General features: G+C 56.6%; 1 protein-coding gene across 1 annotated transcript in view; it reads right to left on the minus strand.

Moving 5' to 3' along the window:
* Window positions 1-5395: 5395 nt before the first annotated feature.
* PHKA1 (phosphorylase kinase, alpha 1 (muscle)) overlaps window positions 5396-20682 on the minus strand; it is a gene marked incomplete at its 5' end in the record, with an annotated part of 17914 nt that continues 2627 nt past the window's right edge. The window contains 25 exons of the mRNA XM_009587757.1: window positions 5396-5601; window positions 5875-6075; window positions 6206-6259; window positions 6804-6974; window positions 7212-7256; window positions 8310-8348; window positions 8694-8809; window positions 9219-9320; window positions 9705-9834; window positions 9911-9989; window positions 10189-10268; window positions 10436-10592; window positions 10743-10882; window positions 11086-11180; window positions 11594-11770; window positions 13823-13902; window positions 14333-14411; window positions 15363-15507; window positions 16149-16258; window positions 17327-17461; window positions 17911-17989; window positions 18192-18299; window positions 18988-19083; window positions 19200-19322; window positions 20610-20664. Coding sequence (XP_009586052.1) covers window positions 5428-5601; window positions 5875-6075; window positions 6206-6259; window positions 6804-6974; window positions 7212-7256; window positions 8310-8348; window positions 8694-8809; window positions 9219-9320; window positions 9705-9834; window positions 9911-9989; window positions 10189-10268; window positions 10436-10592; window positions 10743-10882; window positions 11086-11180; window positions 11594-11770; window positions 13823-13902; window positions 14333-14411; window positions 15363-15507; window positions 16149-16258; window positions 17327-17461; window positions 17911-17989; window positions 18192-18299; window positions 18988-19083; window positions 19200-19322; window positions 20610-20664 — 2770 coding nt within the window. The remainder of the gene's footprint in view (window positions 5602-5874; window positions 6076-6205; window positions 6260-6803; window positions 6975-7211; window positions 7257-8309; window positions 8349-8693; window positions 8810-9218; window positions 9321-9704; window positions 9835-9910; window positions 9990-10188; window positions 10269-10435; window positions 10593-10742; window positions 10883-11085; window positions 11181-11593; window positions 11771-13822; window positions 13903-14332; window positions 14412-15362; window positions 15508-16148; window positions 16259-17326; window positions 17462-17910; window positions 17990-18191; window positions 18300-18987; window positions 19084-19199; window positions 19323-20609; window positions 20665-20682) is intronic.

The raw sequence follows: 20682 nt of genomic DNA on the forward strand, positions 1-20682 counted from the left end.
AGCCCTGTGCCCCGCGCCCCACAGGAGCCCCAGCAGGTGCCCAACGCTTTCTGCTGGGGATCCCTCCCCACGCTCGGCCAGGGCCCTGCTGACTTCCAAATGCAGCTTCCTCCTGATTTTCTTGGGACAAAGAGAGAAGTTGGGCTGGGGCTAACAGTCTCTTCAAGCCTGGGATCAGTGTGCAACAATTACAGAATAGCTGCTACTCTCAGAAGGCGGCCCTGCGAGACAACCCAGGAGCCACCCTCAAGCCCAGCTTTAAGGCCAAACAAACGCAGAGATCAGAAAACACACAGGAAAACATCAGTCGCTGGGGGGAACTGCCCCGGAGCTGGCCTGATCCGCAGCGGAGCGGCAGATCTCAGCGCACAGGGCCGCAGCTACACCCGCACCTATAAAAAGCAGCCTGGGGAGCACTAGCAACCAGGAGAGCTGCGACCAGAGCGGGCAAACAGAGCATGGCGCAGCAGTTCGCGCAGAAGGGCGTCATCACCCTACCAGCTCAAGAGGTGAGTTCGGTCAGTGGTCATCGCCCTCTCAGAAGGACCTTAGCCACGGTATCCACCTGGCAGAAACCCATGTTCTCTGCACTTGCCCGAATGGATGTGGCAACCCAGACAGAGCTCCCACAAAAACATGCAGCCATCCAGGCCTCAGGCTGCAGAGCGTGCCAGAGCCTTTCACTGGGAGCAGATGGCACTAGTGAGAACAGCCTTGTGAGGTGTGACCAAGTGGACGATCTGCTCAGCCTGGTGGCAGAGCTACAGCAGAAAGTAGAAAGGTTAAGGAGCATCAGGGAGTCTGAGAAAGAGACAGGCTGGTGGAACCAAGCCCTGCCCTCCATGAGATAGAAACAGGAACAGCCACCAGAAAAAAAACCAGATCAAGGGGATCCTGTACCCTCCTGCCAGGCTGAAGGCAGTAGCTTAAAGGAAAGGAGTGAATGGAAGCTAGTCCACGCTTGGGGTGGCAGGCGAACCCCCTCCTTGCCCACCTCATCTTCCCAGGTGCCTCTGTGCAACCGGTATGAGGCTCTGGATGTGGAAGGCCAGTCATGGATGGATGTGGATGACCATCTACACCAGAGGTGTTCCCAAGGGCAGAAAGGCCTACCCCCCATATCACGACCACCTCCATGAGGAAGAAAATACTGGTTATAGTTGTAGGTGACTCCCTTCTGAGAGGAACAGAGGGTCCAATATGCTGGACAGACCCTCTTCTTGGGGAAGTCTGCTGCCTCCCTGGGGCCCGGGTTCAGGACATCACTAGGAAACTTCCTAGCCTGGTACGGCCCTCGGACTATTGCCCATTACTGGGTGGCGATGAAGCTGCAACACATAGTCCAAGGGCAATCAAAAAAAGACTTCAGCACCTTGGGATGGTTGATGAGGGAATCTGGAGCACAGGTTATTTTTTCCTCTGGCCTTCCAGTTGCAGGCAGCGACATTGGAAGAAACAGACAGACCCAGTCTATTAATACATGGCTTCATGGCTGGTGTCACCACCACAATTTTGGGTTTTTTGATAATGGGATGACGTACTTTTTGATTATGGGATGCCCTACATGGCACCAGGCCTGCTGGTGTCGGATGGGATTCACCTTTCTCAAAGGGGGAAGAGGCTCTTTGCTCATGAGCTAGCTGGGCTCATTAAACTAGACTTGAAGAGGGAAGGAGATAGTATCAGGCTTGCCCGTGACAAGCTGTGGGATGATACGCCAAGGTTAGAGGGACGGGGTCCTAGTGAGGCAGCACACTTGAAGTCTTACGGAGATAAGAGGTAATTGGAGCAAACGGGAACACCAGTGAAACACCTCAAAGGAATTAAGGTGTGTTCCTCTAAGAAAGTGACATGGCCAACAGCCCTGCTGAAGTGCCTCTACATCGATGCACGCAGCATGGGCAACAAACAGGAGGAGCTGGGAGCCACCGTGCTGCTAGAAAGCTATGACCTCGTTGCCATTACTAAAAATTGGTGGGATGAATCCCATGACTGGAGTGCAGCGATCAATGGCTACAGGCTGTTCAACAGAAGGGACAGGCGAGGAAGGAGGGGCAGAGGAGTTGCCCTCTACATCAAGAAATGGGTAGAGTGTGAAGAGCTGACTCTGAAGAATAGCCACAAGCAGGTTCAAAGTTTATGGGTAAGAATTAGAGACCGAGGCAACAAAGGGAACCTTGTGGGTGGTGTTTACTACAGGCCACCCGATCAAGGGGAGCCTATTGACGAAGCCTTTTTACTCCAGCAACAGGAGGCATCGCTCTCGCAGGCTCTCATCCTGCTGGGGGACTTCAGCCACCCCAACATCTGCTAGAAAAGTAGCATGGTGAGCTGTAGGCAATCCAGGAGACTCCTGGAGTGCATGGAGGGTAACTTCTTAGGCCAGGTAATAGACAGCCCTCCCAGAGGGGATGCATTACTGGACCTGTTGGTCACCAACGCAAGTGAGCTAATCAGCGACATCAGGATTGGAGGCAGCCTGGGCTGCAGTGATCACGCACTGGTGGAGTTCGCAGTCCTGAGGGATATGGGTCAGGCAAAGAGTCAAGTCAGGACCCTGAATTTTAGGAAAGCAAACTGCCAGCTGCTTGAGGAGTTAGTCAATAGGACCCCCTGGGAAACTGTCCTCAGGGACAAGGGAGCAGAACAGAGCTGGCAGATCTTTAAGGACGCTTTCCATAGAACGCAAGAGCTCCTGATCCCTGGGTGTAAGAAATCAGGAAAGGAAGGCAAGAGACCGGCATGGATGAGTCAAGACCTGCTGGTCAAACTAAAGGCAAGAAGGAAATGCACAGGCAGTGGAAGCAGTGACACGTATCCAGGGAAGAGTAGAGGGACGCTGCCCAGTTCTGTAGGGATGCAGTCAGGAAGGCCGAGGCACAGCTGGAGCTAAACTTGGCAAGGGATACAAAGAATAATAAAGAAGGGCTTACAGGTTATGTCAGCCAAAAAAGGAAGGTCAGAGAAAGTGTACCCCCCCTGATGAACGTGACTGGCAAACTGGTAACAACAGAGAAGGGGAAGGCTGAGGTACACAACAATTTTTTTTCCTCAGTCTTCACTGGCAACCTCTTTTCCCACAGCTCTCAAGTGGATGGACTGCAAGACAGGGACTGGGGGAGAAAAGCCACTCCCACTGTAAAAGATGATCAGGTTCATGACCACCTGAGGAACCTGAACATACAGAAGTCTATAGGACCTGATGAGGTGCATCCCAGAGTCCTGAGTGAATTGGCTGATGTAGTTGCACAGCCCCTCTCCATACATGGCAGTCAGGTGAAATCCCTGGTGACTGGAAAAAGGGAAACATTGCACCCGTTTTTAAAAAGGGTAGAAAGCAGGACCCTGGAAACTACCAACCTGTCAGCCTCACCTCTGTGCCTGGGAAGATCATGGAACAGATCCTCCTGGAAGCTATGCTAAGGCACATGGAGGACAGGGAGGTGATTTGAGACAGCCAGCATGGCTATCTGGACTTCTGTAAGGCCTTTGACACGGTCCCCCACAACATCCTTCTCTCTAAAATGCGGAGAGATGGATTTGATGGATGGACTATTCAGTGAATGAGGAATTGGCTGGATGGTCGCATCCAGAGGGTCGTGATCAATGGCTCAATGTCCAGATGGAGACTGGTGACAAGTGGTGTCCCTCAGAGGTCCGTATTGGGACCAGTACTGTTTAATATCTTCATCAATGACATAGACAGTGGGATCAAGTGCACCCTCAGCAAGTTTGCAGACAACACCACGCTGACTGATGCAGTTGACATGTCTGAGGGATGAAATGCCATCCAGAGGGACCTGGATAAGCTTGAGAAGTGGGCCAGTGTGAACCTCTCGGGGTTCAACACGGCCAAATGCAAGGTCCTGGGGTCCTCAGCACAAAGAGGACATTGACCTGTTGGAGCGGGTCCAAAGGAGGCCACAAAAATGATCAGAGGGATGGAACACCTCTCCTATAAAGAAAGGCTGAGAGAGGTGGGGTTGTTCAGCCTGGAGAAGAGGCGGCTTCGGGGAGACCTTATTGTGGCCTTTCAATATTTAAAGGGGGCTTATGAGAAAGATGGGGACAGACTTTTTAGCAGGGCCTGTTCCAATAGGACAAGGGGTAATGGTTTTAAACTAAGAGAGGGTAGATGTAGACTGGATATAAGGAAGAAATTTTTTACAATGAGGATAAAACACTGGCACAGGTTGCCCAGAGAGGTGGTAGATGCCCCATGAAATATTCAAGGTCAGGTTGGACGGGGCTCTGAGTAACCTGATCTAGTTGAAGATGTCCCTGCTCATTGCAGGGGGGTTGGATTAGATGACCTTTAAAGGTCCCTTCCAACCCAAACTATTCTATGATTCTGTAACTCCACTCCCCCCACTGCTTTGTGGTGTGTGTGCCTGATCCCCGTCAGTCCAACCGCATTATCCCATGTGGGGTTTGTCCTGCAGGATAGAGCAGAGCTGGGACCCACTCTAAAGTCACCACCCCTCTCCTGTGCAAGGCTGTGGGAGCTGGGGTAGAGGCCACAGCTGAGCATTAAGAGCACATCCGTGATGGCACAGCTAACACTGAGCCAAGCAGCCAGCTCACAGCTGCTTCACAGGGCACGTATGAACTTGGGAACCTGCAACTTAGCCCTTAGCAACACTGCCACGGACAGAGCAGATGGCACGGAGGGGCTGCCACCAGCATCCCCCAGCCAGCCAGAAGCCCTGTCCTCACAGCTTGGTGGTAACAGGGATCTGTTACGACCTCAGGATGCTCCTGGCTCCCACAGCCTCCCCAGCTCTGCACACAGGACCCCTGAGGGGGGCATGATGGGCTGCCTACTTCCAAGCAGCACAGCTGTGGCTGGGTTGGACTGTTTTGATTTTGGGTGTGCTGGGAGAGAGGCTCAGGCAGCATCCCCTATTCCTCTAACAAAGCTTTTCCATCAGCCGCAGGAAGAGCAAGAGCTCCAGTCTACACTAATATAAACCCTGCAGATTTGGAATAAAAAGCAGCACAGAACAGGTTAAAAACCTCGTATCTGCTGGAGGCAGGGAGAGTGTGAGCTGGCGAGGGAGTGCTGCAGTGCTGAGCACACACGCCTGGTGAGGGGGGCCCTTTCCATCTCCCTCAAACACAGGCACCCTCCGGGGGTGATGACCCAGGAGGAGCCGTGCAGGCAGACACTTCTAACACAAGCAGGCTTCAAAGCTCAGCCTTTCCTGCCAGCCCTTGCTCCACAGGCTGCATGCAGGCACAGGTCAGCTTAGCATGCGTGCCTCCTGCGGAGCTCCTCAGGAGAGCTGCTCACCCACTGAGAGGCCAGGACTGGGAGGAGAGGTGGCCACACAGGCTGCCTGCAAACTAGCCTAATGCCCATCTTTAAAAGCTGTATGAAACAACCCTCCCGCAGCATCTGCAACCTGGGGAGAAGAGCTGCGAGAGCTACTGCATGGAGCAGCTGTCGGTGGGCAGGAAGTCATACACATACATGGCCACCGACTTGGACAGGTAGGTCATGGTGCCGAACCGACCACTTGGTGCGCTGTCGTACAGCAGGCTGCAGATGCCCGTCGTGGGATCCCTCTCCAGCATGTGGTCGTCAGCACCCAGGGCTTTCTGGATTTTGGACAGGGAAGGAGAAAGGCAGCATTAGGAATAAGGGCAGCTCCCGCACCAGCTTCCACCCCAAGCCATCTTCCACTGCACTCGCAGTGTGACACATCGATGGTGACCAGTGGGAGGAGGACACTACATCTTTGCTGTGCCCCGTGAACACAATGGGGACAACAGACAGGACCCTCCAGTTGGGTGAACCCTGTGTAGCTGTGGGGAACACAGCCAGCAGCCCTGGGTGCAGGCCGTGACCCCTGCATGAGGCCTGGCCCCTACCTGCTCCTCATAGAAGAGATCGTTGGCTGTCTGCAAGATCTTTTCCACAGCTATGATGCCGCCGATGGTATGCACCTCCATGTCCACCAGCATGGTGAGCACTAAGATAGCCTCCACCAGCAGCTGCCTGTACTCTGGCTGGGGCACGCGGTTGAGGACCGACTCCACATGCACAGCAAACTTTATTTCCCCTGGGGTCATCTGTGAGGAGGGAGAAAGAAATGCACCTAGAGCATCATATTGCCAACACAAGTCCTGAGCTATGCTGGACACTCACCCAGGGCAACCCATCACCCACCTGCCCTGTTTCCCCTTCACATAAACCTCCTACCTCTCTGGTTGTTGAAGAGGGGAGAACAAAGCCCTCCACGGAGAGGCCATGGCACTGCAGAACAAGAAGGAGAGACCGTGGTTATGACCTGGAGAAGCACTGTGCTAAGACATGTAGGTCCAGCCCACCAACTCGCTCCCACTTGAGCATTGGTGCGTGCTGCCCACACGCCCCAGCTCCACCTCCTGACTCTTTGCCCAGCATCACTCCTTTCCAACCAGTTTGGCATCAGCCGGAGCCCTCCCGCACGCAGCACAGGGCTCTGCTCCCTGGCTTACCATGCCAAGGATGAGCTGTGCCCAGAGCTGCTTCAGCTGTGGCTCCAGCCCTGCCCCTGCCTAGCTAATGTATAAAGCACCTGAGCAGACCTTGCCCCACTCTGCAAGGGTCAGCACAGTATGAGGTAGGTCCTGCATGCCTACAAGGCAGCTCCAGCTCTTCCCCGGCTTTCCAGGGCCAGCTGCAGGCCTTGCTCATGAAGCACATATCTACACAACATCAGGGACCAGCCCCAGGTGCCTAAGTCCCCCAGCAAGGCTGGTGCCTGGGACCACAGGCTCGCATGCATGGAGAGGAGCCAGCCGGACATCCAGCTCACCTTCTGCAGGACCTTCCAGACCTTCTGATAGAAGCCCACAGGGACACGGTTGAGGGCCCCATCCAGCCGCCGTCTCCGCTGCCACTGGCCCTGGCGGCTGTCCTTACTGCCCTGGTCTTCCAGCATGCTTGAAAAGGAGCCCTTGCCCAGCAGCTCCGAGTGCCCAGCAGACTGGGCAGACAAAACAAGGACCACAGAGAGTGCTGCGAAGTTAAATACCCCACAAGAACACAGCCCGCTGCTGCCCAGAAGCCCAGCCTGGGTCCCAGGGCAGAGCTGCCACCCCCTGTCCCCAGCAAAGCCCACCCTGCAGCTCTAGCTCCCTGCAGCACCCCCCCAGAGCACAGCTCCTTTCTGCAGTCACAAACAGGACAGACCCCATGCGTGCAGCCAACAAATGCAGGTTACCAGAGAGGACTTCAGCTCTGTGTCCCCGGACTGCAGACTGAGGGGCTGAAGGAGAAAGGGAGAGACAAAAATCAGGCTGTGCCAGAGCAGGGTGGCCATCACGGCAAGCAGAGCAGCAGCAGCACAGCCCAAGCTCAGGTTATACCAGGGGCTGCGGTTAGCTGGAGATTGAGAGGTAGTTTCGAAAGGCGAGCTGCAGAAAGTCTCATTTTAGCATCAGAGGGGAAGGACTGTGCCAGGGCACAGAGTGGCTGCGGGGCCCCCACACGATGGTGCTGCAGCAGCAGCGGGCTTGTGCCGGCCGGCACACAGGAGCAGGGCTGCTACTGCTCTGTTGGCTGCTGGCATGGGCAGGGATTTAGTCTCAGGCAGACTGGAGGGCCAACAGCAAGGTCACTGCACCTGGATGACCCTCCTCGCCACATACATGGTCCCTCTGCGATGCCACGTTTCACACTGCAACAGGTTGGCCATAAACCTGCTGCGTCAGCCTGGTCCCTACAGGCCCTGTCTCTTTGAGGACGGGACCCCCGCTAGAGCTCAGGACTCCTCCTGGACACACATCAAGCACCAGAGGAGGTCCTTGTCATTTGTACTGGGGCAGGAGGCTCTTCGCCCAGAGAAGAAATAGCTGGGGAGGCAGGGCCACTGCTGGTCATGGCACTGGAAACATCATGCCATCCCGCTCAGCAAGTTTTTGTGGGGTATAATGGGATCTATTCGGCCATAGCAGCTATGGAGCACAGCTCCCAGCTGGTTGTAATGACAATACACCCATGGCTTAGAGAACCCTTCCTCCCTGCCAGTCCAAGCATGCCTGGTCCCACTCAAAGGGGAGGTCCCCAAAGGTTATGGGGCAGTGCCAGCACTGGGCCCCTTAAGCCATGCCAACATCTTCCCAGGGAGCCGGCCTCCTTCTCCTGTCCTGAACAGAGCAACCCTGAGCCTGCCGAGAGGGGAAGCCAGCTCATTGCTGCAGCAGCTCGCTCAGCGGGTTTGTTTAGGAAAGCTCATTAACTCATGCATGCTCGGAAGCTTCCCTGGTGCGTGGCACAAGGGATAAAAGCTGAGGCTGCAGGAGGACCAGGGTGGCTTCACCTTACTCCCAGTCAGAGACTGCCTACGTTTATCCAATTGCTGCAAGAGAAGAAGGAAATGAAGTTTCTGCTCCTGGAAGAGGCCCACCAGGACACCAGCCACACCTGGGACACCATGTGGTTCTCCCCACCCCTGCACTTTCTCAAGGACCCCTGTGCTCCCCCCGTGCTGCACTGCCAGAGCAACCCCCGCCCCCACTAACAGATTTACCCCAATTCTACCCCCAGGGCAGGACTGGAGCCAAAAGGAGCTCCTGGAAGCAGCTGTAAGCTCTCTGAAGCCCAGGAACAAACTCCCTCCTGCTCTCCCATCAATCCTGCCTGTCTTGTAGCTGCTTGTCACACACAAAACCTGGCAGAAGCAGCCTGCACCACCTGCCCTCACCTGTTTGATCTCACTTTTCAGCCTGACGATGCCGGCACGCTCAGGCTTGGTGGCCCCGACAGCCCCTACGTCACAGATGGAGATAGCGGTGGTGAGCGACGAGTCGACTGATCGCACTGGAGGGGAAGAGAGGTCTAGAGTGGGTACCATGGCTCAGGGCACGGCCGTCCCTTGTCGCTGCTCAGGCACTGTACCTCTACACACCCTTGTCCTCTATCCTAACCAGCGCCAGAGATCCATAAGCACAACACAGAACTGCTTCAATTCCAGCCTGATCAGGCCAAGTGCTGAACTAAGCAAAGCCCCAGTAGCCACAGGACTCGGGCTTGATCCCCGGAAATTCGCTCAGCACCACCCTGCTGAAGAGCACGGCTTCTCACTGGACCACTGCGGTGCAGAAGCAGCTGTGCTGAACATGCAGGACAGGGACATCCCCCACAGGTGGGAACACCTGGAGCTGGCTGTGCTCTCCACCAGGAACAGCTTTGCCCAAAGACGCTCTTGCAACCCTGCTGAGAGACTCACCACTCCTTTCCACCCCAAACTCCTTGCCGGAGAGGATGTGGTAGAGGAGGCTCTTCATGTCTGACGGGCTGAGATTCATCAGGTTCTCAGTGGCTTCTCCAGCTGGAGAGAACAGAGTTGGGATGTTGTACCCTGCTTCACAGCCCTCCTGGTACATTTCTACCCTACACCCTGTTCTGATAGCAGGGGAAGCACTGGTACAGGAGCTCATCCTCAAAGGACGTACGCTAACTCCAGCTGTAGTTGGATTCCCGAACAGGGAATCTTCCCCATGCCAGTCCAACACATGCCTTAATAAAGACCACAGTGAAATCACATGCCTGTGCTGCCTGAGAACAGTCTCAGCTGCAGACCCCAGCACTTTCACGCAGGGTCTGTCCTGGTGCTGAGCTGCCCATTTTTAACAGTTCTTCTCCTTCCTGGCTGACAGGGCCCCAAGCACCTCAGCACCCACCCCAGCCGAGGTGCCATCCCTGCTGCACGTACCCGAGCAGCGCAAGGAGTGTGCCAGCTCCGTTGCCATCACCTGGATGATAAGCCCGATGCGGATGCGGAACATCTCAGCGAAGAGTGCAGGCTGTGTGCGCATGTACATGGCCAAGTACACCATGATCTCCTGGAGGGGAAGCAGCAGATCACCCCACGGCTGCTCACCAGGGTGAGCCAGGTCCCCTGCCACCCCGGCCCCTCACCTGGGTAAGGATGGACACACTGAGGTTCTTCTCGCTGGCTTCATCAATGAGGCGAACGAGCTCCTCGTAGGGGATTGGGCTGAGGAGGGAACAAACAGCAGAGCAGGTGAGAGGCAGCAGAGCAAGCCCTGCATCCCTCTGGTCTGTACAGCCCAGAGAGGAGAGATACAGGCTGGGGACAGCCACCCAGAGCAACTCCTGCCCACGGGCTCCAGAGCAGTGGGCTCATATCCAGCCCCAGCCCAGCATGCGTGGGGAGAGAGAGGTGCCACACTCACGCGGAGATTGTCTTCTCGCGTGGCTCTGGAGGCAGCCCCACCGTCAAGTGCTTCTGGTGAGACAGGAGGTCAGTGCAGGCCTGGGGACAGGAAGGGTCACCCCAGGGGTCACCAACAGCTCAGTGTTTGGGGCCTCAGCACAAGGCAGAGGGAGACAGAACTGATGCAGCCATGGTTCGCCTGCTCACTCTGCTGCCTGCTCCCCGACGGACCTCAGCCCGCCAGCGGCCAGCTGCATGGTTATTACCTCATCCAGAGCTTCCACCTTCTTCTTGAGGATGCCAGAGATGTAGCGGATCAGGGCCCACTGGCGCGTGTCCCCCACCCGCACGTACATCTCAGTGAGGAGCTCCTTGACAGTGGGACCAGGCTCGCTATCAAGCCCCGTGTGCCACTCGGGCCCCCTGCAGTAAAGGAGATGCCGGGTTACGGCCAGGAATTTGCCCTGCAGCAGCTCCCTGGCAGCCCCCAGGCTTTGCGGGTTGGGATGCATGCACGGCTGTGCCAGCTTTCTCTCTGCTCAGTGAGCCAGCAGTACTTGGAGCTCATCGTACTTGAGGATGTGGAGCATGTAGAGGATGTCCGCTTGCTCCTGCAGTGTGGGGCAGATGCGCAGCTGGTCCACCAGTGCCTTGCAGTCCACATTGCCATCCTCATCACGGGGCAGGTTCATCTCTGCATAGAACGCATGGCTCTGGGGGAAGGGAGACCCATGCTCCTGGTTAGCATCGCCAGCACCCCACCCCAAGTGCAGTCTGGTTATGAAGCCAAGGCTATTCACGCATGGATATTCCCCCTCGCCAAACACCAAGCCTTCCCCATGCAGCCCTGCAAGGACCCTCTGGCCCAGCTGAAAGGATGGCACTGCTCAGCCAGTCTGGGAGGGACAGGGCTCACCTTGCCATCCACATCATGCTGGTGGGGTGAACTCAGCAGCTTCACAGACTGCTGGGACACCTGGAAGATCTTGCTGGGGACATACATCCCAACATCTAAAAGAAAACCAAGGTTGGTGCAGACAATTCTCAACACCAACCACCACTGCTGTGCCCCAAACCACCTCACATCTGACACACTGCTCCCCCAGCAGCCCCTGCAGAGAAGCCAGCTGTGGGAGAAGCAGCCCCTGCCCACCCAGTTAGAGGAACGCCACAGGGAGCTGCCATCCCTTATTGTTCAGCAGTTTCCATGAGGACTGCACAGGCATCAACTCCAGGATACTCCACGGCCAGGACTAACATAATGGACATAATGTGCCTTTGCCCCCGCAAAGGCTGGGTTGCTCTGCAGTCCATGGCATGCTCCCCTGGGGCCCCCAGCATCGCACAGCTGGGAAAGCTCCCAAAGCACCTCAGCCTCACCCCTGGGCTTGAGCGAAGGTGCTGAGGGTGCTGGAGTTACTCACTCTGGACATGAAGGTCCTTGGCCTTGGACGCCAGGGACATGAGGTCGCGGGTGGTGTGGACAGCAGCCCGGAAGCGGCTCAGCCCTCCCCGCTGGGCAGTGGGAGGGAGGTTTGACTGGGGAACCGTGCGCTGCAGCAGGTGGTCCAAGTACTGAGCAACCTCATCATATGTGTCTGCTGGAAGGGGAGGCAGAAGAGGGGGGGTTCAGCCGTTTTGCGCCAGGGCACCCTCCCCGCCCCAGAGAGCTCCCCAGCTGTGCCTCGGCGAGGGCAAAGCTTTGCTGGCTGCACAAAGCAACAACGTGGGGCTAGTGCTGGCAGCCAGATGGACAGATGGACAGTGCCAGCAGCCAGGCTCACAAAGCACTGCAGCCGTGGCACCCCTGTTCCTGCACTACTTCGCTGCCTGGGACACTGGCTGGCCGCTGGGGCTCCCTCCAAGTCCCACCTGGACGAAGGAAGTGACAGGGCTGCAGCATGTGTCTGGTCCAAGCCTGCGCAAGGACAGCAGAGTCTGCTCAAACCCCACAGTGAAGCTCTCATGCTCTGTCCCTCTCAGGAAGAAGGGGAGGCACAGCCAGGGGCAGCCTGTCCAAGCAGAGACCACTTAGGAGCACCCCAGCACAGCAAGGGCCTCATCCAAGCAGGACTCCAGCACGGGAGCAAGGCAGGGTGGGTTTTGCAACAGTTATTTCTAATTAGAAGTTACCAGTTATTTCTAATTAGGAGTTAGAAGAGGAGTTACAGCTCCTGCCTTGCTCTTTGCCCCGCCTCCAGCGGCTCCCATTGCCACATCGAGAGCGCCAGAGCCACCAGTCGCTAACTGCGGCATGGAGGAGGGTGCTCAGAGGCCATGTCTCTGCTCAGCCGGGAGATAACAGCGCTGCCCAGAAGTGAGGGGGATGCCCTGGGCGAGGAGATGCCCCATGCCAAGGCAATGCAATACAACACAGAGCTGTTGATGCACTTCCAGCCAGTGGGCCAGAGCAAAGCTTCGCTGCTCTCCAGCTGGCAGACAAGCTCCGTGGTGTGTCTGCCCCAGGAGGTGAGCTGCAGGCTGCATGTAAGCCGACAGCATGGCATCCCCTTTCCGCAGCTGGTGGGGATGCCTCGTGCCAGCGCCTGAAGGCTTGGCTGGAGGAGTCCCCCAGACATCAGGCTTGAGAACATCATCCTGCCTGGCTGCAGCATCTGACCACAGGAAAAACTTAAAATTGAGCATCTTCTAGTTGCTTTGGAGAGGCCCTGTCTCCCATTGGGGCGGGGCGGGGGCGGGATGCAGACACCTGGGAAAAGCCCGGGTGCGGCCTGCAAGGAGACTACAGGCAAAGCAAGGGGAGGGCAAGAGAAATAAGTATTCAGAGTCACAGCAGTGCAAACATTGGCTACAGGAGCAGCAGAGACAGAGCAGACTGATGGGAAGGCTGGGAAGATGACCAACACTAGGTCATGCAGGAGGAGGACATACCCAGGCCTGCTTGCAAGGGGAGTAGCAAAACTTGCACCCCACCATGGTCTCAGGACACGGTGGGTCCATCACGCTGTGATGGGCCAAGGCCCTCTCAGGCACCCTATCCAAAGCAGCAAGGCCTCAATTTGGCACCCACTGGAGCACTCTGCCCAGGGAGGGTCAAAGGCATCGGGAAAACAACACTCAGAGATTGCTTGGGGACATGGTGGCTCTTCCCCACCATCACGGGCACTGTACCATCACTTTCTGCACCGTCACTTGTGCACCAAAGATTCTCAGCGAAACCTCCCAAGCAGAGGCAGGTTGCTGAGCCTTCGTCTCTTCCCCATGCAACAGCCTACGAAGGTCAAAGCAGCTTGTTCCAGAGCGTCCTCTGTGCTCTCCATGGCCACGTCCACCATCCCCATCCCCGTCTCGCTGGGAAACTCCTCCAGTGAGGGGGCTACAACAGCTGCATCAATTCACCCAGTCCCACCCCACTGGTGTCACCATGAGCATCACCCAGACAAGGTTAATTGATGGAGGGTCAGATGGGAACAAAAACATGGTGAAAACCCAAGCGTATGAAGAACACAGTGGCGGACAGTGGCAGGGAGGTTGGGTGTTACAGGTGAGTTTGGCATTTGCCACGCCACAGCAGCAACTGGCCTGTTCCCCCTTACCATCCTCTGCTATCTGCAAGCCATGCAGCCACTCCTCGGCGTCTAGCTCCTCAAAGCTGCCAATGCTGAGCTCGTAACTCTTGGCAAAGACCTTACCCTCTGGCCCAGGGTCCATAAAGCTGAGGTGCGTTCGGCACGACGTTGTCAGGAACTCCGACAACTTACCCGTCTGGATCCTGGGCGAGAGGAGGCGAGGTCACACAGAGAGGAAGGGGGAGGCAATACCCTCGGCTTTGCCTGCTGGATCCAGGGAGATTGCACTTGGCAGGGAGAGACGCACTCGCCCAGGAGCGTACACAGGCCCCAGTGCCTGCTTTAGCTGCCTGCAACTCCTCCAGCCACAGGTGGGCATGGAAGGGCTGCCCAAATGCTATTAGAGGGATCCTGCAGCCATGGGTTTAATGGCATGAAGAGATACGTCCTCTCTTGCATCTCCTCTGTTGGGACTGTAGCCTCGGGGTGCACTTACAGCCTAGCACACCCCAATGTATCCTCCACAGCTTGTTCCCCAACAGCCGATGCTCAGGCCCAGCAGGTACCCTCATAACTAGGCTCTCGGAGGCCACCAGCCCTCTCCCCTCCTGCACCCCAGGAAGCTGTACTCACCTTGCGCCACCAAAATACCCGTCCTGCAGCTTCCGCAGCGTTGCCAGCACCGTGGGGTGCACACTGCTGCCGGTTTCATCTGTTGGGGACAGAGACACAGGCAGTCAGGCTCGCCCACTCAAACAGGCTCCCAGAAGGTTACAGGGCCAGGTGGGCATTCAGACACGCAAAGCACCATGGCATTGGCCAGACCCTTGCTTTGGGTTGCACAGCCAGGCTGTGGCACCAAAAGCACCACCCAAAAAGGGAAATTCAGGACTGCCCAGGCTGGATTCCAGCAAAGCCAGGCCAAGATGCACTCCAGGCTCCTGGGATTTCACCTCGGGCTGAAGCCAACAGTCCCAGACAGCAGCACCCAAACAGCCCCCTGCTCTGTCCTTGGCTTTCACACAAGGCAGCAGAGGGGGTGCTGCTGTCAGGGGCAGAAGACACCACAGCAAAGGGCATGCTCAAGACACTAAAGGGATTTCAAGTACACAAGGAGAGCCAAAAAGGCCTGAAAGCAGAACAGAGTCCCTTCCCTGAACCAGGCTCATGGGGAAGCTGTGAGCTGCTCCAGAGAAGCCAGTTTTGCTCTGCGCCATTGCACAGCGCTCTCTGCTCCTTCTGGTTTGCTGTTTTGCCCTCCTTGTTGTCTAGGAAAGCCTTTAGCAGGTGGTTAGGCTTAGTGAAGAGTCAAGATGCAGGAAGAGCCCCAAAAACACTTTTACAGGGGGATTTTTTTTTGGTCTTGCTCCCAAAAGGCCTCCCAACAAGCCTGCCCCGAGACTAAATAACCCCATGCCAGCAAACATCCGTTGAGCTGCAGGCACTAGTGCTTGGCAGGCAGCCCCACTAGTTGCCAGGACAGCTGCCAACTCACTGTGGCTCCTTTGAGTGGTAAGCTCTTTACAGGATGGTACTGGCTGTTCCAACCCCACCATGTCCCATTACCGAGATGGTCCCACATCTGCCCACCCCCTTCCTCCTGCAGAGGCTGCTTCCCAGGGCTGCTCTAGCCAAATGCCTTGCAAGGCCAGAGGATCTATACCGAGCATGGTGTGGGAGATAGGGAGGGTGATGGTCGGCCGCCCGGTCATCCTCCAGCGGCTGCAGAGGTACGACAGGTCTGTCCTCAGCATCTCCACAATCATCTTGTTGTCGAGAGCCAGGTAGAACTGCTGCTGGTCTATGAACTGCGAGGACAGCAGGAGACATGAGCGGCCCTTCCTGCAGCCACTAGGTCTCTTTGGTGCCACCCACATCTTCCCACGGGCGCTCAGCCAGGCCAGCCATACAGTGCACCCAGGGGAGATGCTCCTTTGCACCAACAGCTCATCCTTAGCTGGTACGTGCCAGTATAGTCTAGCAAGGGACCCTCAACCCCTCAGGGCAGCTACCGGCCACCCACAACTATGAGGAGATAACGCTACAGCTCAGCAGCGGCATCACCCAGGCCCCACACAGCTGGTCCATGCTGTGCCTATCCCAAGCAAATATGCACTTCCCACGGCACCAGGCTTGCAACCCTGCTCGTCCCCGCACTATGCTGGACAGAGGGGGACAGCTGTCCTGCCATCAGCCTCCTCCTGGTGTCCTTGTCAGGGTGAGCAAAGAGATTTTCACCCAACACTGATCATCAGAAGGCTGAAACCATCTCCTCCCAGCACACACATAGCCAGGACCACCAACTCTGCTGCTTCACGCCACGGAGCTGAAGCTGCTCTGCCCTCCCAGGTTGTTCAGAGGGTGAGAATAACTTGAGCGCTCAGCCAGCAGAGAAACCTCCTGCCCAGTTCCAGATCGCATGGGAATGAGCCCGTGCAATGCCACCCACCTGTGGGGTAAAGGTAAAGATGTTCTTCCTGATGTTGTAGAGCTTGGAGGTCCCAAGGACACCCATGTGCCGGTAGGGCCGCCCTGTCAGGCACATCTGCTTGTTGCGGCCTAGCGGGGGTGGGAGGAGGAGATTTTAGTGCAAGCCTCCTCACGAAAGGGGATACAGCAGCAAACAGAGACAGACCCCTGTGTTACCAGCCAGCAGGAAAAGACTGGTTTGTGGTTGGGGTACCCCAGGACCCTGTGTCGAGCTGGCATAGCTCTAAGGGACAGTGATACTCTGTCCCCCAGCCCTGCCCAGGGGGCTAGAGACACCCACGCCCTCTTGCTGAAACAGGGGCATACAGCCCATCCTGACTTCCACAACATGCCACACCTCCAGGTCTTTGGGGATCTCAGAAGCTGGGGCAGGGCCAGGGGTTCCCCCCTGCACAGGGCTGGCCTCCCAAAGCCGACAGCTCTATCAGCATTCCCATTGCTACTAGATTACTCCCAGAGCCCAGGATGGTGCAGCAGCAGCATCGCCCCTTGGTCATGTCAGCCCTGGCAGCTGCCAGGCTGCTCCCGTGCCCCCTTTGCCCATGTCACACTTGGCCTTTTGGTGGCTTAAATTAGCCAGTGTGTGCAGCCTACAGTGGATCAGGTTTCTCCTTTGGCCCCAACTGAGTCTCCAGCTCCTGCACAACAAGCCCAGGCCCAAGGGGTTGCAGCGTCAGGGAATGAGAGTGCAGAGCTCCGGAGTGCACCCTCCCCTCACACTCAGCCCTGCCAACCCTCCAACAACAGCCGTCCCACCTGAGCTACAGGCTCTCTCAGCCAGGAACTGCCAGGGGGCCCTTCTCTGGGGTCTGGCTTGCCTCCCCTATTGATATCTGGGTACAAGAACAAAAGCTGGCTCCTGCCCACACCAGGTCCATCCTATATGGATCGGAGCCTCTGCCTGTCCCTAGGGCAACTGTGAAACTGCAATGCCAAAGGTTTATCCCTTTCAGAATCGCCCTGAACAGCACTGCCTGCCACTCCAGTTCCCCTTGGGCAGGAGTAGCTTTACCAGGCTCGGGAATGGATGGCAGAGCCCTCATCAGCCAGGCAGAGAGCATCAGCATCTATGAGCACAGGGGATGGGACAGACCCTTCTGCACCCCCTTTGCTGCGGGAGCAGGGAGCCCAGCTCACCCAGCCGGGCGTAGATGTGGCTGAGGATGCGAGCAGGCTGCACTCTGATGGGGTAGACATCTGCCACAGTCTCCACGTCGATGTGCTCCTTCCTCAGGACAGCCTTGATCCCCTCCGTCTCTGCCAGGATGCACACTGCGGAGGAGGACAGGCTTAGTGCAGCAAGGGCACAAAGGTGTGGCAGCACTGCCCCTGGCCTTTGTGGACACATGCAAGGTGCCGCGTCCTGTAGAGGCAGCTGTCTGGGGTCCCTTTGGGAATCAGTTCCCACTGCAGAAGTCTGCCTTGCTCCTCCTAACACTCACTCTCTACACCCAAGCCTTCCCTGCTGAGTGGCAGGAAGACTGGACAGTTTTCAACCTCTCTGCAGAGAAGGCTGTAGCAGTATTTCCCTGGGGCAACGCAGGGTGGAGTGGAAGGACTTGCACCCTATGTTATACCCACCTTGCCAGGCCTGAGATCTGGCTGCACCTGCAGCCACCCAGCAACCACAGCCACCCCAGAGCCACCCCTGTGAATTCTGCACAGGTAGTGTCCCCTGGCCTGGCAGGCACAGGGGTTTGGGACCGGTCCCTTTCCCTCACCTTGGACCACCACATCGGGCTTGGGGACAGTTGCAAACCGGCGGTTGAGGGGATCTATTTCACCAGGAGCTAGAAACCCCTGAGGAAAAAGAGGTATGAGGAGGTGAACATTTCATGGCAGGGTAGAATGGGTGATGCCTACGGACAACCCACCTTTAAGAGGTCCTGTGGGATGGAGGTGACAACTTTCCCATGGTAGGTGGCTCAGGATGGCAGCATTCGCCCTTTCAGAGCTCAGAGCCTGGCCCCACAGCCCTCCCCACCACCAGGGGTGACCATACCTCAGCCATCAGGCAGCCCAGGATGTAGAGGGACTGCCCCCACATGAGCGGCAGCTTGCCCATGGGTATCCTGTCCACAGTGTGGGGGTTCCTGTACTCCTCATCCACCTGGAAGACAAGCCAGGAGGTCACGGAGGGATCCACAGACACAGGATGATGAAGGAAGCATCATCATTGCATTTTGAAGTCCAGCAGTTTAAGGCTTAAAACAAAGGCCTACGAAAGCATTTGCCACAGGGGGTCCAAAACATCCTGGCTACGTTCCTCCCCTCTTCTTGTGATTGCCCCAGGCACCTGCGTCAGACAACAGATCAGCTGCTCAGACCACGTTTGGGTTCCCAACACAGGCCATCCCATGGGAATGACTGACATGCCCCAGGAGCACCGGAGCGATACTCTCGGATGCTGGCGGGGAGAGCATCTCTCCTGTACCACCTGGGCACCAGAAGGCCGTTGTTCTCAGCCAAGGCCCACACAAATACCCTCACCACTGAACGAGAGCTCAGCACAACCTCCTCAGCCCAGGTCCATGCATCCTGAGCTCTCAGAGGACTCTGATTCCAGGCCAGCAGGCTGTCAGCAAAGCACTCTTGTGTATGGGGGCAAGAAATGCTTTGGGGAAGCAGTTTATTTATCCAGCATGGTTTTATAACAGCTCCAAGCCACACTTTTTTTACACGGGCTTTCCATGCACTACATGTGCTTCTTTACTAACAATTCAGGTTAATAAGCAGTTAAAATCTAATTATCTCGTAATGAGACATTCCCACTCCCACCGTAGCTCAGGACCACTCACCTTATCTGGCGGGACACTGTACAGTTCTGGCACCAGGTGCACCCCATTCTTCCCCTTGATGAGAACCCCTTCAAGGGCTTCCCGGTACTCCTGCACCTGAGGAGAGAGGAGAGGGGATCTGCCCTGGGTCATGGCTCCCTGCATCCTTCCCCCACACGCCTCCCTTGCTAGGGACTTCTTTCCACTGGCCTGGCAGGTCCTGCCTCCCTTACCTGCTCCATGTTTCCGCTGAAAATCCCATCAATGATCAAGTACGCCCAGAAGAGAGGCCACTCACACTCGATGTTCTCAAACAGCTTCAGCTCAGCAGGTTCATAGTAGAGGCGGTTGGGGTCCTGCAGGAAGGGCATTACAGCAAGGCAGGCGGTGGGTGGTAGGAGCCCCTCAAATTGACAGGGCTTCTACTCCCCCCAGGATCCCAGCCTCAGATGCCCTCCCAGTCCTCTATGGATGATGGCTGAGACAGAGCCGAAAAGTAGTTTCACCTCCAGGCTGTGTCCTTTCCATCAGACATCCCCTCCCAAACCCCCTGCATTGATGCCGAAGGGACTCACCCTTTCTGGGCAAAGGGAGCCTACCCAGTCCCCAGGAGAGCACCCCAGAGCCTTGCATAACAGCACAACATCTAAAGCTAACTGCTTTAACTCTGTTTGCTACAAAGAAGGGAGAGAGCTGGCCTTAGCAGATTGTCAGGCAGAGAGGACAGCAGGGACAGAGGAACCAGATGTTTTCTATAGTGCCTGCGCACCAGGCACAAGCTCCCAAACTCCCATTTGACTCCAGCCAGCTGCAGTGCCTCTGCAGATAATGCTGCCCTTCCTGTGCCTCGCAGCTCCCCAGAAGTAATCCACGGCTTTGCACGCTGGCAAAGCTCGTGAGTGCTGTGAAAGTCAGACTGGCGATGCTGCCACTCTCTTCTGGCTCTAGAGAGATGCAGCCACACACACTGCCTGTTATGATTAGGTCTGAAAAGGTGCAGCTGAGAAGAAGCATTTAGAGGCACTCATGCCCAAAGGAGCCCCACCAGTCAGTGATGATTTAAGTACCATTTCCTGGTTCTGTGGTTATCAAATGCAACTGTTGCTTATAAAATTTTCCTGTTTTCCCTCCCCAAAGTAGCAGAAGAAAGTCTCTGCTCACTCCAGTGAGAGCCAAGTGTGGCAGTACACAAGCTACCTGCTGTCTTGGGAGAGGCAGAAGCAGCTTTGTGACCTCCAGTGCTGCCACAGAGCCAAGGCCATCAGGGAGGAGCACTGCATGGTCACCTCCACAGGCCTCCAGCCCTCAGTCAGGGCTGGGAGAGCTGGGGAAAGAGCCCACCTCAGCAGGGTCCCACACAGGGCAGTGGTCCCGTCTTCCCCCAGCCTAAGAGATACACAGAGCCAGCCTCTGCCCATCTGCTATGGGCGTGGGTGGGATGTACCACCTCTGCAATGGGCTCTGGCATTTTGGGAAGCCTTGCCCAGACCCACGATACTGCCTGGGGCTACTCAGGGCTCTCATCTTCCCATTGCTCCCCATCACAGCCTTTGCACTGCACCCGGGGAGGCTGCAAACGCAACCCAGAGCAGCTGCTGCTTGACACTCAAGTTCTGACAGGCAGCAGGGCTGGGGACACTTACCTCTTTGGGGGTCCTGTAGCCATCCCGGAGGAAGCGGCAGGAGCCGTAGCGCCCCCGGAAAGGGGGGGAAAAG

Source organism: Fulmarus glacialis, unplaced genomic scaffold (assembly GCF_000690835.1).
Source record: "Fulmarus glacialis isolate BGI_N327 unplaced genomic scaffold, ASM69083v1 scaffold1831, whole genome shotgun sequence".
Lineage (NCBI taxonomy): Eukaryota > Metazoa > Chordata > Aves > Procellariiformes > Procellariidae > Fulmarus > Fulmarus glacialis.